The following is an 18,881-nucleotide window of genomic DNA, read 5'->3' as shown; positions in this document are numbered from 1 at the left end:
TCCATCTCATCTTCACACATTTGATGTACTTACGACTCATAGGCTAAATTGAAAAATGTCTCACCTTTTGAATGCATATCATGAATTTCATCAACTTCAAAATTAAGACTGCTATTTTCATCATGATGCTGATGGACTTGATTGTAAAGAAAATTCTCTTCAAATAATGGATTCAAGAACATAGAGAAATCAGCCATAGCTTTATCTACTTCCTCTTCAAACAATGGATTCAAGATTATAGAGAGTTCAGGCATACCTTCATGAGAGTTTTCATCTGGATCATTAGATGTTTCATCAACAAGATTGATATCTTCATTATCTCCTGAAACTTCCTCATGTTCATACATTGTATGCAATTCTATTTCATCTCCACAATCAGATTCCTGAAAATTATCACCTCCTTCATCTGATGACATCGGGGACTATCATCTATTTGATTCTTCACATGTTTCAATGCTTCTTGGCTGAAATCGGGGACTATCATCTAGACAATGTGAAGGCTTGCATGCATACTATTATGTCCCTAATCCTTGAAGAAAATGATGACATATGCAAAAAGTTACAATCTGATTTGTTGAGCATTTGGAGGAAGAAACATATTGTATCTTCAGTTGCATACGAATTCTCCAAAAGATTGATTGAGCATAAAACTGAAATATTCAGAGTTTATGACTGAAGAGGAGCTTGTATCAACAGGTAAACTGGTTGTAGGGTCTTAAAAAATGAACAAAAATCAAATGAGGAGAGAACAAATCTGTTTCACATGCCAGCAAACTTGGACACCTAATCATATTTGTGATGATTGTGATGAAGACAAGGCAATAAAAGAAATTTAGACCAGCAATGGAGATAATATGAATTTCACCATTTTGTCCCCACAAAGTAACACAATTAGTGGTAATGACATGAATTCAACTATCATCAAAAGTATGGGATATTCAAAACTCTACATTGGTGACTTAGAGATTGAAATTGACAGATGTTATATTGAAAGGATAATCATACTCAATGTGAGTACATTGGATGTTTCTAAAGAAGTTTACAAAGCTTCATGTCATGAGGAATTGTTTAATGGCAAAGCAACACCCTTTCCTTTGCTTTCAAATCAATCAAATAGGGAGTTTGAGACACAATGACATCCTCGAGAGGCATGATGAATCGTGTGTTTCTCATATCAGGAATACTCTTATACATGATAGTGATTTAGAAGATCAACAGAGATGATATTCAAGGATGATGGCATTTTGGATGACCAATCAGAAATGCACTTCACAATGACAATGATGAGAAACATGCCTTGAAGAAGCAGCTGAATGTTATTGAAGATATGATTCTTGCAGCCTTAGTTTGTTATGATGACAGTGACAAGACCATTGAGGATCTCTATAGGAAGGCTCAAATGGAAAGAGGCAAAAAGGAATGGGAAGTGATTATGATGTTGCTGATGCACAAGGGGTTAAAGTATGTGCCCTTTGAATCTTTGAAATCAGATTATTTATGTCTACTTTCAGATAGGGATTACATCTTAAAGATTGCTGTAATATATGCTAAACAATTGAGGGAAAAAGAGGACGAGGTTAATAATCTCAATAGGGAGCTTAAGGATGCTTAGTAGGCATTGGATAATACACGAGTTGCTCTTCATGAAGCAGAAAATCTGATTGTTGTCATCACCAAATCCATGGAACAAGAGGGTAAAGGAAGGCATGACTTTTTCCAAGGAGCGATTAAGGAACTTGATAACATTCAAAAGACCTATGACTTGGATAGCTGCCCCAAGAAATCAAGTAACAAAATTTTGGATCACATTTAGCTGGTAGATAGTTCTTTATTTAAGATAGATGCTGATTGGACATTTGATGATCCACGTTTTGAACTGGATGAGGAAGATCGTTCAGATCTTTGTAATGAAGATGGTCTTGATTGTAGGATGTGGGACCCAATTGCAGTTCCTAGTGGCAAGTTTTTCTTACAAGATTGGTGTGGTGACCCAATTTTCAGAGTTGCATTGTTGCTCATTCTCCAATCAACTTACACATGGTTTCAGTTTCAGATTTACACGTGTGAGTTGGATGGACTCTTTTCTTCAGCAGTTGGATAGATCTTGGTTGAGAATTGATGGGAGTTACAATTTGATCATAGAGGATGGATTCTTATTTCTTTCTTTACCCGTGAAATCCATGTACTCATGTGTGTTTCAGATTGATGATTGTATTATTAGCTTTCCTGCATCCTTGGTATTGATTTCAACTTTTGAGCAGTTTGATTTTGTTATCAACAATTTAGGAGCAACAATTATGATAGATGGTATGCATTCCCTTGGGGGATCACTCGTAGATGGAGAGCCATCTAGTATTGATAGCTCCTTGAGATATTTATATCTCCTCATACTAGATAGTCGTGACAACGTGATATTTTGGAATCTTGACATTAATATGATTGATGCATTACTAATGTGGTGGGGGGTGATGAGTGGCTTCACTTTCTAGGACATGTTGTTTGTATCGGAGTAGCACCATAGCTGAGTGGAGTAACCCTCTTAAGGTTAGTCTGGGATCCAAGTATTTTAGTCATAGCAGACAGATGTTGATTTCTTGAGGGCAAGCAATCTATGGGAATGGAGGACGGTAATGTTCCTATAATATCCCTCTAAAAATGAAATCAAATACTAAATCACAATCAATTAAAGGATATATATATGTAATAAATTAGTTAATCATTCAATAAATAAATAATAATAAAATAAATTATCGTCTTAAACAAATTATACTTTTCCAAAGTGATTTAAATAAATCAATGTTTATAGTAAATATCTATTAAAATAAATGACTAATACTGAATAATTAGATAAATTAATTAAACATAGATCACTTTATAAATAATTAACTATAGCCTAATAGATATATTAATAAAATAATAACACATTCACATTACTAATATTTACTTATTACATTAAACAAACAACATATATTCCCACCTTTTCGATGGAATCGAACCTTTTAGACATGTATATCTTAGGAGAAATTATACATGGAATGGGGATATATAAGGAAGGACTCGTACCTGCTTAGTAAAAAAAAACATTACTTGCACCAAAAATAAGGAAGACTATTTATCCTATTGGAAAGAAGAAAAAATTAATAAGAACTTTGGAAAATTTGAAATATAGCAAATAGGCATGATAATAACTTTCCCCATGTACATTGAACATATAAAGGAGGAAAAAAGTATTCATACATATGCCAAAGTCAAAAAGGGGGAAAGAAGACAAGGCTAAAGTTACATGGGTCTTTAAAAAGGTAAGGAATAAGGTAAACATATATTCCTATTCTATATTTTGATGTTATTTTATTTTTATATAAAATGTAGAATTATATTATTTTCTACTTTTATAAAATAAGAAATATGTTATTTTATTTTTATAAAAAATGAAATATATAGCGTGTGAATCTATAAAAAATAGATTTCTAGTTTTGATATTGTAAGTTTGTTATTGTTTTAGGAATTATATTTAATAATTTGTCATTATGTTTATTAATATAAATGATTAATTGACATAGCGGAAGATAGGAATATTTTTTCTTATGGATCTAATTAATTGATGAGAATTTCCATGGTGCCAGTGTAGGAAGTGAGATCCTCGTGTAAATGGCTATCGTGCTAGTGTGAGAGATGAGTAACCTTGTATGAATGGCTAGATGAAAAATGGATAATATTTTGCCATTCCTTTGCATTGACACCATGGAGATTAAGAGATTCTCTATCATGGGGTATGTGAGGCATTAAGGTCTCCATTTGACCACCATGACCAGGATTAATAGACAATTTCCATGTGCCAGAATATTCTGATGATGTCAACATATGCATATGTAATTGGCCTTGGATAAAGGATGTCTTGTCCAAGAAGAATTTTAAGGGGTGCGCTCCCGGGAAGACAACGAGGTAGCTATGAGCTAGGAAGTCCAATATGGAGACGTTCTTAAGATTGGGGTTAAAGTAGAGGATAGAATAATATAGTTAGTTTTGTTATTGTGTGATTCTAACAATTATTTTGTAGGTATTACTTGTCCCAAACTAACCCTAATAGTGGGGACATTATAGTTCCCTTCTTCTAGCCATTATTTCTAGAGGCGTCATTATCCCTATTTGCCATGATCCCCTAGGCTAACTGGGACAATACAAGGGTCAATATGGAATTTGGCATAGCTACTTCCAAATCCAGGCCAATTGAAGTCATTTTGACAGGGTTTCCTGATACTTAATATTTATAGTAAGTTAGTTGGGTTCAAACTTTAGGCTTTTGCAACATTGGACGTGGAGTGTTTCGTCGAGAGCTTTTTGATAAACCATCACACATGGTCTTCTGAGTTCGTTTGATCCTTTTTTTTAATGCCAAAAGATTTAATAGTCTATTATTATGCCACTTTATTATTAAAATGGATATATTAATTTAAAGTGGATCAATAAAATGAGACAGAGAGAAATATGAAGAAACAAACCATGGAAATTAACAAGTCACAATGTTGGGCATTAGAGGAGGAGAGATTGGTTCATTTGAGCATGCTTGGATATTAGTTTTGGATTCAAACTTCTTCTCTTGAAGAATTGGAAGCTCGGCTTTAGCCAACTCCATGACGGAAACCCTCCTGTCAAAAGACAGTGGATGAAAACACATTGTCCGTGGAGATGACATATCAGGTGTGACACTTGTGCTTACACTTTGTATTCTCCAATCTGGCAATCATTTTTGTATTTAAGGTTAGAGTTGAAGATTATTTTACTGAGGAATTTGATTGTATTATTTGCTAAGAATTATAATACTGCTGGTTATTTATTTGTATTCCTAAAAAGTGGAATAAAAATCATTTAATTTTCCTGAGATTATTTTTTGTTTTTAATCTGAAGTTGCAAGAATTCTCTATTATAATTCCAAAAATTAACTTGTGAAGAATTTGGTTCAATATCCTGGGTGGGATATTACACAAACAACTTCCTTTGTGAGTTATCAAATGCCCTATCTTGTACATTGTAGTTTTGATAGTACTATCACCAATAAACATTTTCTCTACCACTGCATAAAGCCTATCAAGAACCTTCTCATTTGCCTTGAAATCATGGTAGAAATGGTATGTCAAATTGAGGTAACAAGCAGTTGCATGGATGGGTTTGTGAAGTTGGAAGTGCTATCTCCTATCACTTATTGCTCAACCAAGATGATACTTACTCTCATCTCATGCATATACAAATCTAATGGCCTCCTTTGCACTATCCATGCTCTCATATATGTATTCCATAGTAGGCTTCTCCCCATTAGAAACTCTTAGGAGAGCTACCTAGTATTCAATGTCCTTCAAATATTGTGAAATAGTAACAATTATATGTGAATGAAAATAAGAGAACTTGCAAACAAAGGAAAAACATGCAAATAAATCAAAAGTTAATACTAAAATATTATGTAGAATCTGTAAAAAATTTACTTGCATGATCTCTACACAAGGGATCCATTGTCGAGTAATTAGCATTTGTTAGTGTTGTTGTCCAAGGATCAAATGTTGGTCGAGGGTTGCCAATAGTTGGAACTCAACACCTCTTTATATATGCATTGTACTTACCCTCAGGGGATGTTATCTAACATGATGGTGTGGTCATAATATTGTTGTTGGAAATACTCTGAGATACATTGTAAAAATTATGAGAGTAATGAATATAGAGTTGTGAGTTCTCTCAAATACATTATGTATACTTACTGTTGTATTTTACATGTAATATTTTTTTTTTGAACATAGATCCCATAGGGAAAACATTTAGCATCGTTGCCTAGATGAATTCGGGAGTGAACTACTTGAGGAGACAGTAGGCATATGACATGGCAAGAATCATAAAATGCACCAACTAGTCAACTAAGGCACTAATAATATTAACCAAGAATTTGTTGAAAGAGAAAGAGCATTGAGGAAGGATTGTGCAAATATATTGCAGGAATTCATCTTTACTTACGTCCTTAGGGAGGTAGAACGAGAAGAATCACTCGGGGTAACTACAACAAAGGACTGTCTTATGTGCCACTTACCAGGGCTTTTGGCACAACACTTCCTTGCTCTTCATAACTTGCGAGAAGAAGAAAACATAGAAGATTGGCATGAAAAAATATAATAGTAATATCAGGAGAACACCCAAACAAAAGAGGAGTGTGGCAAGAGTCATTGGCGATAGTGTGTCCTCAATCACTATGAAGGGGATAATTAATGCCACTAACATTGAAGAAGGATAGAAAGCGTATCTCTAAGGGGCAAGAAGATGAGTAAGATGCCATCCAGAAAGCACTAAGGTCGGAAGAACAAGTTGAGCAAAGACAATGACTATGAAGAAATATTGAATGATTGCCTGAAGGGGAAGAAGGTTTGCCTAAAGAGAACCAAGAAAGCATTGAAGGGAACAAGAGTGTTGAAAGAGGTACTAAAAGATGCAAAGTGAATGAGGGTGCCGAAGGGGACGCATGTGATGAAGGGAGATTAGTTGAAGGTGATGAGGTATTTGAATTGAGTGAAAATACTAGATACCGGTTCGGACACCTAATTCTTATACTACAAGGAAGTAGGGAATGTTGAGGGGTAGAACAACTCTGTACCAAAAGGAGTTAAGGGGATTGGAGGTTGGAAGAACACGGAGTGTCAAGCACGTAGAAAAAGACAGATGCATACAGGATATAGTCACGACTGAGGGTGTCGAGACTCGAGAGGACACAGGAGCATCATAGTCAAAATGATCTATTTGGGTCATGTGTACTAAACTTGGGAGCAATTCCAACTAGACCTATCACTCAAAGTGGTATGTAAGTGAGATGCAGGGAGCCACTACAATGTCTGAAAATCAAAAACTATCAAAGTTTGCAAGAAATTGATCAAAGGGTCTTGAATGAAACTATAGGATGTGAAACAATTTGGTCAGCTAATGGGCAGACCAACCAAGATGACTGGGTAGTGCAATTCCCAACCACACTACATGGGGTAGCAATAGACTGGTTCTCTAAGGTTGACGAAATGAAGGTAAACATATGGGCAGAGTTTAAGAAGGTATTGAGGCTGAGTGTAAACTACTTCCGAACGATAATGAGATTGTTGCAGAGATATATAGTACAAAGCAGAGTAAGCACAAAAGTGTAAGAATGTATCACTGGCAGAGTTTAAGAAGGTATTTCTTCCAAAAATCTGAGTTTAAAATGTGGTCAGAAAATAAAATTTGTGCATGCTATGTTGCAAAACTCATTTGTTTTCTGGATTTTAACTTGACACCATTTCAAAATTTGCAAGAGGAAAGAGTAGTTTGCTTTAAAACTAGAGAGAATCCATGAACAAAAGCCCTATTTTGATATCGATGCAATTTTATTTTATTTTGATTTTCGCTCATAGGAATTGAAATTGTTTTCTTTGGTATTAAAAATAAAAAATCAATGGCATAGGGGAGTGACAGGAAAAAAAGTGTGAGTTTTGAGATTATTGTTGCAATTAATAGAAGAGAAATGTTTAATAGTAATTGATTAAAACTACAATTCTTGGTCCTTGGACATACATAGGAGCTAATAGTTGGCACTAATTTTCTACATATGGTGGTGATGTGAGGAATTCAACATACAAGGTAACAATCTAATTATAAATGTAACTAAGGATTTAGTGCTTGGACATAGACGTGAGTCTTTAAATGAAGTTTCACTAACAATATCATGCCCTACATGGAACCATTTCATTCCCTTATTGTTTGGGTAGGTACTCAATTCTTGAAAACTATATGATACTGAATCTAGCCTTGATATATTTCATGGGTGAAAAGGTAGTCCATGACTTTCTATGAGATTCTAAAAGTGATAACTGAGGGAAAAAAGCATAAATTCTAGTTCTTTGATACAATGTGTTTTAGTTTACTAAGTTATGTTACAACATGACTTCAAATTATGTGTCACTATACTGTATAGATGTGTAATGTCCCCTTATTGAAACAGTGAAGATTGGGACTATTCTCTTATATCTTCAATTGCAACAGACTTCTTCCTCAAAAACCTTTTCAAATACAATTGAATTACCTCAATTCGTGCCAGAGTTATATTGTCCAGTGATATAGTCTGACGTGTAAGATGAGTTTAGATTATCTTCTCTAGAAACTCAGACTATTCAGTTCAAGATTTTTATCAATATTATATATTGATCTCATATAGTTTCAATGTGTATAAATGATATCTGTGACATATGCTGATCTGATCTATTAAGTTGTCTTATAAGGGTAATGTTTTTCCTGATAACATTGTATACTTATGCTGATGGTTCCCTTTGATCAACCTGATAGCTTGTTTGATATTCTTGTTGTGAAATGGCAATATACTAATTGGTCAATCAGTATTTCCGTGTCTGATATGGCTCTGTCAATATGTAAAGTTGAACTTGTTTAGGTTTGATACAACCACCTGATCTGTATGAATACCTGCCTCATATGTGTGCTTACAGTAGCGATTCTATAAGACATTCCAATCTGAATGCTTTCCTAATATGTCCAATTATTGTAGTAATTCTATTTGTTACTGTTTCTGATTTATAGCATTTGTAATTATGCATCCAAGCCAAAGAGGCTGCTGCTAAATTTGGGTGATCCATAAAGCATATGAAGTAGGAATAAGAAGAGATATTTCATGATGTTTCTTAATGATTGAATTGTCTTACTATGCTCACAATAAGAATGAGACATGTCACCAGAGGACATGTTTTCTGACCATTTATCATTGCACCTTTTATTATCATTATGTTTATTGATTGGACTTAATAGCACTACCATTTTCTCAAAATGCCTTCTAATCATTCTTTATGATAGTCTGATAAATCTAGCTAGTCAATTCTTGATATTAATATTACTGCTTCTTATCTTGATAGGATATGACTGGTCCATTGACTTTTTAATATTTATTTTCATGTTGTCCCTCCATGAACGTTGCCTAAAATTATGATGTTCTTAATAGTAGTCACTGTACTGAAACAATCCTTTCTTCCATTAAGAATTGTCACTTCATAAATTAGTAAGTGGCATGCTATATTTATTATTGATATTGATGTTTCCATAAGCCTCGACTCCTTCCTAGAAAGACATGGATCACTATCCCTTCAGATATAGATATTCTTAGTGTTACCATGCCCAATCTTTCTTTGTTGTGTTCCTTTCGGGAGTATGGATTTTCACTCCTGTGACTGTGGTAATCCATCAACTATAGTATGCATCTGAATGATTCTTCGGACTATATACCTGATCATTATATACGATCATAGTTGCTGATTTATTAGGTTTGGTAGAAGGGACTTTAGTATCAGATTATCTCATGAAATATGATTTCAACATAAGTGCATATTGTATTTGTTTGAATTAAGGATAATAACATCTATCATATCATTGGCATGGATCATGCGAACACTTCCTCTCTTACAAAGACTATTCTTATGCTGTGTAAGAATATGTATCCATGCATACAATGTGGTACCCATCACTTTCTTGCTGAATTCTGTATTAGTGCATACTTATCCTTTATTGAGGAAGTTTGATCAAATTAAAGAATTGAGTAATACTCCTTTTTGTTGTTCTCTCTCCCAAATTGTTCCTTTACAATTATGTCAACTTGATGCATGCTTAATGTCGATAACTCCTTTCAACTGCTATTATTCAGTCGCTCTAAACAGGTTTATATTTATATTGGATACAAGTTGGTATATTATCTATGATGTTTGGAATTATTGCATATCTCATATCTATCAGTGTCTTGGTCCATAGTAATGTACATTCAAAATCATATATTTACAGGTCTGTCTGACATCAATATCTCTTGATTGGTTATTGTCTTCATAAATCCTTCATTGGTAATACTACAGACAATTGTTGTTACTTCTTTGCGATTCGTAGTTTAGACTTGCCTATTTGATTGTTTGTCTTCACTATTAAACCAACTTCCCTTTATTTAATGTCTTTCCAATGTATTAGTTGACCTGTTTTTTAGCAATCTCATTGATATTTCCTTATGTTTAATAAATGGTGGAGGCTTATATAAATAAGTTTAAATCTTCATTTAAAACTTATTAAATTCTCTATCAATTTGTAGGCCCTGAATTTGGGGACATTACAAGGTGCAACTCATCTGTAAAGTCTCAAGATTTATTTAATTAACTATCTTCGCTATAATTATTGTTGTAATTTATGAGAATAATGACTTTAGATAAAGTATCAACATCCTTACAAATCTAAATAGAGATTTCCTTGCTTCATTTTGGGATGTTGAAGCATTCTTTAATTTATGGTCTGTTATGCCATTAAAAGAAAAATATTTCTTAAATTAGGCCTATCCTACTGCTGTAATTTGAAAATAAAATAAAATTATTTAATATTTGTTGTATACGAGATTATAAAGAGTTGTATTATTATATATGACAGCTTTATCCTTTTGTAAAAAAAAATTGAACTTCCACTTTCGGTGTCTTATTATGATGTGTTCGGAAATACTCTTTTGACCCTAATTTTGTCCATTTTCAGATAAAATCACTCAAACAAAGGATTGTTCCAAAAACATCTATGGATGAACTTGTACTAAGCACTACTTTGCATGACCGTTTAATTTCCATTGTGGAATTTGAAAAGGCGAGAGCTGTCCTCCTAGGGCAGTGGGGGTTCCAACAAGAAAGGCTTGGAGCCACATGTTTTTTTTGGGGTCCTAATGGGGCTGGCAAGTCTTCAGCTGCAGAGGTAAGGCAAGATATGTTTATTTCCTAATATTCTTCTTTCAAGGGAAACACTTACAAACTTGTATTCTTTAATATATATATATTTTTTGTGGTAATTTCACATATCCAAATTGTTATTGTCAAAATGATCTAAATTTTAGTATCACCCCTAATGTTGAATGCTTTTATTCTCCTGCCCAAGGCTTTCCATTTGTATCATCTCCGTGTTTGCATTTTCAAACTCTTTGTCTGGAAATCCTATTGCTTAAGGCATAAACCTACATGGAATTTTTTTTAAAATGACACTTATCTTATCTATCTAAAATTAATTCAGTCTATTATTATGTACGCATTTCTAGTCAATAAAAGGTATGCAATAACTAAATCCTTTATTCAATCATCTATCTTTTTCAATTCTTATTTATTTTCGCTGATTAGTAAATTTCTTTGTGTAGTATCCTTTTTCTTACATGGCATTACTAAGGGGTATCTCTCATGTTAAATATACTTGAGGCTTGACATGGACTTTTCTATTGGGTTTTTTATAGCTAAAGGTGGATGTGTTAGTGTACCCAATTCAACATTCAATGTTTGTACATAGTCATGCAACATATCTCTTATGGATTTGAACAAATGTCTCCACTATGAAAGCCTTGATGATTTACCACTTCAGATCATTCTAATTGACCTTATATTGAAGGGTAGTGATCTTTTGAACTTGATAGAGTTTCGAATCAAACATAATAAACTCTTTTTTGGGGGAGCTCTAAGAATAAAGCCATGTTATTCAAAAGGATCATGTAGTAGTATGAACATTTGAAAATAATTGATACGCCAATTACTAAATACTTTGAAAAAGGGAATTGGTGAAATTGTTTAAGTCTAGAAGAGAAGTTTTGTCCACCTTTGGCTCTTAGAATGAAAATTGTGTTTGTTAGTGAATTAGATCAAATGTGAGAAAGAATCTAGATCTCAAAGAAGATGCTAGTAAATTTTTGAACATCTTGACGTGCTATTTTTAGCATGTCTACTTTTAGTTTCATTGCATCTTGATATGGCCTTACTTTGAGTTGGGAAGTACTTACTATTTTAGTAGTGTCTATTTTTAGTAAGTCCATATTGTGTCTATTTTTAGCAGATTATTTTAGGCAATTGATGAACATTGGTTGAAGAAAAAGCATTCTTGAAAAAGCATCGCTAAAAAACACTCCAAAACAACATCCTTGAAAAAGAACTCCTAAAAAAGCATCCCTGAAAAAGCACCCCTTGAGAATGCATCCCCAAAAAAGCACTCCTAAAAAAGCTGCCATGTCCCCATGTTAAGTAGAAATTTAATAATAGATAATAAATATTACAAGAAATATTAATAAATAATATTAATAATAAAACTAAATATAAAATATAATTATAATTATAATCAAATATGGACAATTAATATAAATTATACTATATAAATCCAATAATAAATATAATAATATGTAAATATATTATAAATGAATAGTATTTAAATACACCAATAAATTTATATACATTATATGATATGAGTTAACTAAATGTAATAATGCTTATTGTACTTAATAATAATTATAATAATATACTTATTTAAAATAATACTACCATATTTAATATAAAATGAAGGGGTGGTTGCGAATTGGAATGTCTTTTAGGATGTAACCTATTGGGCAATATAAATGAGAAGTTACTCTCATCAGGGAAGTATGGGAAAAATCTTAAGAGATTTTATTTTCTAGGAAAATATTTTGCTCTTTATTAGAATGACCAGACCGAGGTCATTATAAATGGTATCGAGCATGTTCATGCCATCTTGATGGGAGGAACAATAATAGATAGCAATTTTTAGAGAATGGACAGTAATATCTCTCAAGTGTCAAGTATAATCTGCAAACCAAGGAGACAGAGTTAATTTTTTTCTAGACAATATAATTTGTTCCTAAATTTGCTAATGGGGATTAGAGTGACCATATATCTAGTTTCTCAAGTTGGATATCAACAACACCTTAATATAGTTGAGACTAGTAGATGTTTATTTTTTTGGCAGACTTCCCTTGAACATCCAAACTTCACATACGAGAGAGAATGCAAAGGAGACCATAAGAAGAAAAAGAAAAATATCAAAGCCAAGTTTATTACACATCATATTGTTGATAGTAAGATGGGAGGAAGGTTTCATTAAGGGAAATGACTAAACCACCTGCAACACTTGAAGACTTAACATCAAAGGCTGTTGGGGTTGACGTTTGCAACAGATATGTTCTATTGGCAAATTCATCATCAGAATGCTTCGAACTTGTGACTGATTGCTATCAGCTGTGAAGTGGGCGTAAATGTTTATAAAAGAATTGCAACCTTCTAATGAGTATTGGCATCTTTTGTCGTAGTCTTGTAGAGCTCCAATCTTGGAGGGCTCGAAACATTAAGCAAATTGAAAGGGATCTTCGAAAAAATAAAGTTCCTACAGTCAAGAATAAGGCAAGAACAAGCGACAATGATTTTTTTTCATTATAAGGAGAAAATGAAAAAGACAAGGACCCAAGCAAAATAGCGACCAAGGAGACATTAGGATGAAAAGTGATACGATAATGTGGGCTATAAAGATGGAGAGATAAGGGATAAGAAATAATAATAAATTGGACAACAATACAGACCCCTGGGGTGGGAAATATAAGGAAGAAAAGTATCGAGGGAAAAAATGGTACACATTATCATTAACTGAAGAAAAAGATATAGAAAAGCATTTAATACAGAAGGCCATAATTTTAGAGGGAATCGACAGGCTATTTAATACATATGATCTTGGAAGAATTAATGTCATGGAGAGTAATGAAGAAACAAGGATACAAAGGCTCTTTGGCTTACAAAGGCTAAATATTGTATTAGCAAAGATCACCAACTCATTCTTATACATTCTTAAAATATGTGAAAAGTACCGCCACCTTGGCAATTCAGCCACTAGCATATATAAAGTAAAAGATTTTATTTTGAATTAGAAAATGCCGCTCTCTTTAAAAGGAGGAGATGATGTGGATACCACGACAAGGGGAAAAGGAGAATGGAAATTAAGAAAGTTATGAATAAAAAACAAGCATCTTAAAGAGGTGACACCAAAGTTTTCTAGTGGGTTGGGAAAGGATATATATATATATATATATATATATATATATATATATATATACACATATATATAGATAAAACAATGCATAGTCAATGGATGCAATCCAGTAGTGAGGTATCATGACAACACATACTATCACTATGACAAGCAAAGGACATAACTCCCATTGTTGGTTGGTGGCCATGCCAGAACGTGGAACCACCACAAATCATTAACTTTTATATATACATTCGTCACCCTGAAAGGTACATAACTAAGTTTGAAATAAACATTTCCTTCCTAGGCAGCTCATTCGCCATGTAAGTAAGAAGACCCACTCCAACATGGGCGATAAAAGAGCATGTGAAAATAAAAGATCAATAATTAAAGAAAAAGTAAAACAAGGAAAAATAATGCAACAAGAATAAAGGGATTGTTTTATTTGGCATCAAACACAGTGCTGCCATCCAATCATAATATTACCAAGTGACAAGACAAAAGGATAATAAAGACTCAAAGAATATCCAAACCATAAAAGGAGGGTGGTCGGATCAAGAAGCGAAGGCTTAAGAAAGTTATGTACATATACTTTTGGTTGGTTAATAAGTAAGATTTGGTTCATTTTATTTCATTACTATTAAATATAATATTTTAAATCTAACAATTGATAAATAGTGGAGACTTCAGTTATTTAAGGTAATGTAATTTTGGATCTAATGTAATCATAATCAATATTATTAGTGAATATATGAACTCTGTGTGCTAGTACGTGGTAGATAGAAAGTGTACATAAGAGGAGTAAATCGATCACGTTGGGGCAAGAAAATCCCAATATGGATAAAAATATGAGGGAGCCCCAAGCTGAGCATGTCCACACTCGAGCAACAATAAATCTATCATCCACTACAAAATTAAGCACATAGCTAGTCAGTAGGGACTGTGCACAAGGAGGGGAGTAACTCAATCGTGTTGGAATATGGATAAAGATCTAAGGGAACCCCAAGTTGAGCATGTCCAAACTTAAGCTACAATAAATCTACCATCCACTACGAAATTAAGCACACACTGAGTGGGTAGGGCGTTTGCATAGGGGGAGGAGTAATTCGATCACGTTGGGGCAAAAGAGTCCCAATATGGAGGAAAATCTGAGGGAGCGCCAAGTTGGTTGTTGTCAAACTCGAGCAGCAGTAAATCTACCATTGACTATGGAATTAGGCATGTGAGAGAGCTTGCAATGAGGGGAGAACTATTAGGGCATCTTGTTGTGCTGGCTAAAGGAAAGTTGTTAAAATTCACATTTTCAAGAACTTTTAATTTTCAGACAGGCAAAGAAAACATGACATTCATGGTCAAACTTGGTAAAACATTTCCTTAACCTTTGCTTAGTTCAAATTGTGAAAAGAAATCTAACAAAGTTTTAACATGTATACTTTTTGTCTACATTGTGTCTTCATGCACTAATGTGTTTGCTTCGTGTCTTCTTTGTGTCTTCATGCATTTGTGTGCCTACCTCGTGTTTGCATTGTATCTTCATGCATTAATGTGTCTACTTTGTGTATTTGTGCCTTCATTCATATGTTCGTCCATAGGCCATCATAAACTAACATGTGTACTTTTGTGAGTGTTTAACACATGTAGGAAAGAGAAGGAATGTAAACTATGAATCGATTAGGATCACATTTATTGCTTGAGGACAAGCAAATTTGAGAGGGTCAGACTTGTCAAGTCCCCATTTTAAGTAGAAATTTAATAATAGATAATAAATATTACAAGAAATATTAATACGTATTACTAATAATAAAACTAAATCTTAAATTACAATCTAAAATATAAAAATTATAATTAAATATGGACAATTAATATTTAAACTATAGTATATAAATCCAATAATAAGTATAATAATATGTAAAAAAAAAATAATTGAATAGTATTTAAATATACCAATAACTTTTATACACATTTATATACCATTATACTTATTTGAAATAATAGTACCATATTTAATATAAAATGAAGGGGTGGTTGCGAATAGGAATGTCTTTTAGGATGTAACCTATTGGACAATATAAATGAGAAGTTATTCTCATCAGGGAAGTATGGGAAAAATCTGATATTTTCTTTTCTAGGAAGATATTTTGCTCTTTATTAGACTGACCAGACCAAGGTCATTACAAAAGCATCCCTGAAAAAGAAGCCTTTGGAAAAAGTAGTTTAAAAAGAACTCTTGGAAAAAGCAATATGAGGACTAACAAAATTAGTTTGAAAAAGCATTAAAAAGTGAAAAGTTACGCACCTTTACATAGATTTCAAAAGTGGGGTCAGTGCAAAATGCACTGCTCATTTTGGCAGAGGTGTGACAACAGGGAAAAAAACTCATACAAAGGACATGTTCAATTGTTGGGTGACCTCCAACATCAAAAGTAATGCAGTGAGATATGTTGGGAAAGCAATGCAAGTGAATCGAGTTGGAAGGCAATTTAAATAAGCCGAGTTGGAAAAACAATGCAAGTGAGCCAAGTTGGAAAGCAATGCAAATGAATTACGTTGGGATGTAATATACGAAACAACAATATTCCTCGTATGACATAGTTGTTCCCTTCTCACACATATTCCCAACCCGTACGACCTATACACTCCTGTATGGCCCACTCTTTCCAACCTCTGTACAACTTCTTGTCATATGGTCCTTCCACCATATGGTGACAAACACTCGTAGACCCCCAACACTCCAATCATAAGATGAAAACATGTGTGATATATATGGTTCTACTTCTGTACAGAGCAGTAGATGTATAGAACTAACAATCTTTTCTTTGGAATTCGATGCCTCGATGATATCGCAGATAAATATTTTGAGTTTTATGAATATAAAATTATGAAATAATCTTCAGAGAAATGAACATATATTATCAACACCAATGCCAAACCACATAAATGAATGGCTACCAATTTGAGACTATATCCTCATATTAAATCCTTATGCACAAGTTTATCTTCATTGTCAAAAGACTTCACAAATTTGAACAATGAAGCGCAAGTGAATATTTGAAGCGATATTACTGACGACAGACGAGGGTGGCTACTAACCACTGAAACTATAATAATAAACAAGGGATGGTCTTGCATTTTTATGTCCTGAAATTTTCATGTAATTTTTTAAATTAAATTAATTAATTAATTGGTCCTAGAATTTAAATAATATAAGGACCTTTAATTAGTTACTTTAATTAATTAGTATGTGGCCCAAGCTAATACTTGTATGTGTGGTTTTGATTGATTTAGTATATCTCGGACCCATTTTTATTTTAATGTCTGTTGGTAAGTGTTGTTGTCGGCTTTCTTTGTACACCCTCAGAAACATTTTCCCCAACGGGTATTTAAGCACGACTTGTAGGTAGTTGTAGGTATGTTTTTGGATTATTTCTATGTACTGCGAATTCTTGTTGGAGTTCTTGATTGTTCGCTATTTCGGAAGTGAAAGATCTTCCCTATTTCGCTCGTGCGGTTTCGGTGGGATTCAACCCTCACCTTATTCTGTTGTTGGATGTAACACTTCGCTCGGATTTGGCAAATCGGAGCATTATCTTTTGGCAAATATTATTTGAAGGTTATTTGTGTTCTAATCTCCATTATTGTTTGGTTCAATTTGAGGAATTGTGATCTTTAAGTTTACAGTGGCATCACTGAATTTTCCCCTCCATCCATACACTTCTCGCTACTCACTTGGTCTACATTCCACATGCCATTATCTCCCTTTGATATCGTACAGCTAGTATTAGGTACAACCATCATACATCCGTCACCGTACTGCACTTCCTTGTGCCGTACAGCCTGCTGCCTCCTCCGTATGGCCTGCAAATACATCTTGCCATACGGCCTACCATACCATCACATTGTAAGGAAACTCAGGTGCGGGAATAGCTTCCTACACTAATCTCTTAAGAGAAGTATGGTGCAAATCCTATTAAAATCTTTTGCACTTATAGATTCAATATCATGTAAACAACAATATTTCAGCCAAGCAAGCATAAAGAAAATAGACAGAGAAAGAAACACATAACACAATGATTTGCCGGTGGGGAAAAACCTTTCGGTAAAACAACCCCACCCCTCTAGAACCTGCACAATGTATTATCTTCAACAAAAGGTTACAATACACTTGCAGTGCAAGCTCAACGGCGACAACAAAAGACTCCAATAGCAACTCACAGTACCAAAAATACACTCTCTCGCATCACTTCTCTTCGTAACCCTAAATATGCTTATAACATGTGCTTCACTTTAGGGCTACTCCTAAAGATAAACTGTATTAGGGTTTTACCATTCTCCGAGAAAATAGGAACCCCAAAAAAATTTTTGGGGCGATGCCCCGAACCCCACTATTGGGGTAGAGTATTGTGGAACCCCACTATTGGGGTAGAGTGTACAATACTCAAATATCTTAGTTGCCACATGTCTTCACCTGTCATTGAATCTTCCTAACATAGCTCTTACGTGTCATAGGAATCCATCATAGCCGTTTTAGCTATGATCTCCTTACACACAATTCAAGATGTTGACACATCAACATTATTTGCAAGAAATACATTTTACAAAACAAATAATAAGAATAGAAATTATACAAGGTTGAGACACCTTATTCCTAACACACATTCCACCGTACAGAAGAAACCCTCACACCCACCATACGGCCTCCTTGGTAACACCGTACGACCTTCTTAGTGACACGTACGGCCTTCTTGGTGACACCATATGACCTCTCTTGTGCATTACCCTGGCACCGTACGGACTTATTGGACGCCATTAATCGTACTGTCCCTCCTTTCTCCACGAGCAACTGTGGCCGTGCAACACAAGCAACTAGCCACACAACACGGGCAACTGTGGCCATGCAGCACGGACAACTATGGTTATGCAGCACAGGCAACTGAGGTCGCACAACATAGGCAACTGAGGCCGTGTCGCACGAGCTGTGGCCACGCAGCATGGGCTGTGTCCGTGCAACATGAGCAACTGAGGCCATGCCA

At 34.1% G+C, this 18,881-nt stretch overlaps 1 protein-coding gene across 4 annotated transcripts in view; it reads left to right on the top strand.

The window, feature by feature from the left end:
• Positions 1-18,881, top strand: part of LOC149566500 (uncharacterized) — a 374,068-nt gene that overhangs the window by 185,796 nt on the left and 169,391 nt on the right. For all 4 annotated transcript variants that reach the window (XM_089819822.1, XM_089819820.1, XM_089819821.1 and 1 more), the window contains exon 16: positions 10,555-10,764. In XM_089819822.1, the coding sequence (XP_089675948.1) occupies positions 10,555-10,764 (210 nt within the window). The remainder of the gene's footprint in view (positions 1-10,554; positions 10,765-18,881) is intronic.

The sequence above is a fragment of the Cupressus sempervirens genome, chromosome 3 (genome assembly GCF_028749045.1).
Source record: "Cupressus sempervirens isolate cs-2001-9-10 chromosome 3, ASM2874904v1, whole genome shotgun sequence".
Classification (NCBI taxonomy): domain Eukaryota; kingdom Viridiplantae; phylum Streptophyta; class Pinopsida; order Cupressales; family Cupressaceae; genus Cupressus; species Cupressus sempervirens.
The sequence above is the reverse complement of the archived record's forward strand: the minus strand, read 5'-3'. Positions and strand labels throughout refer to the sequence as shown.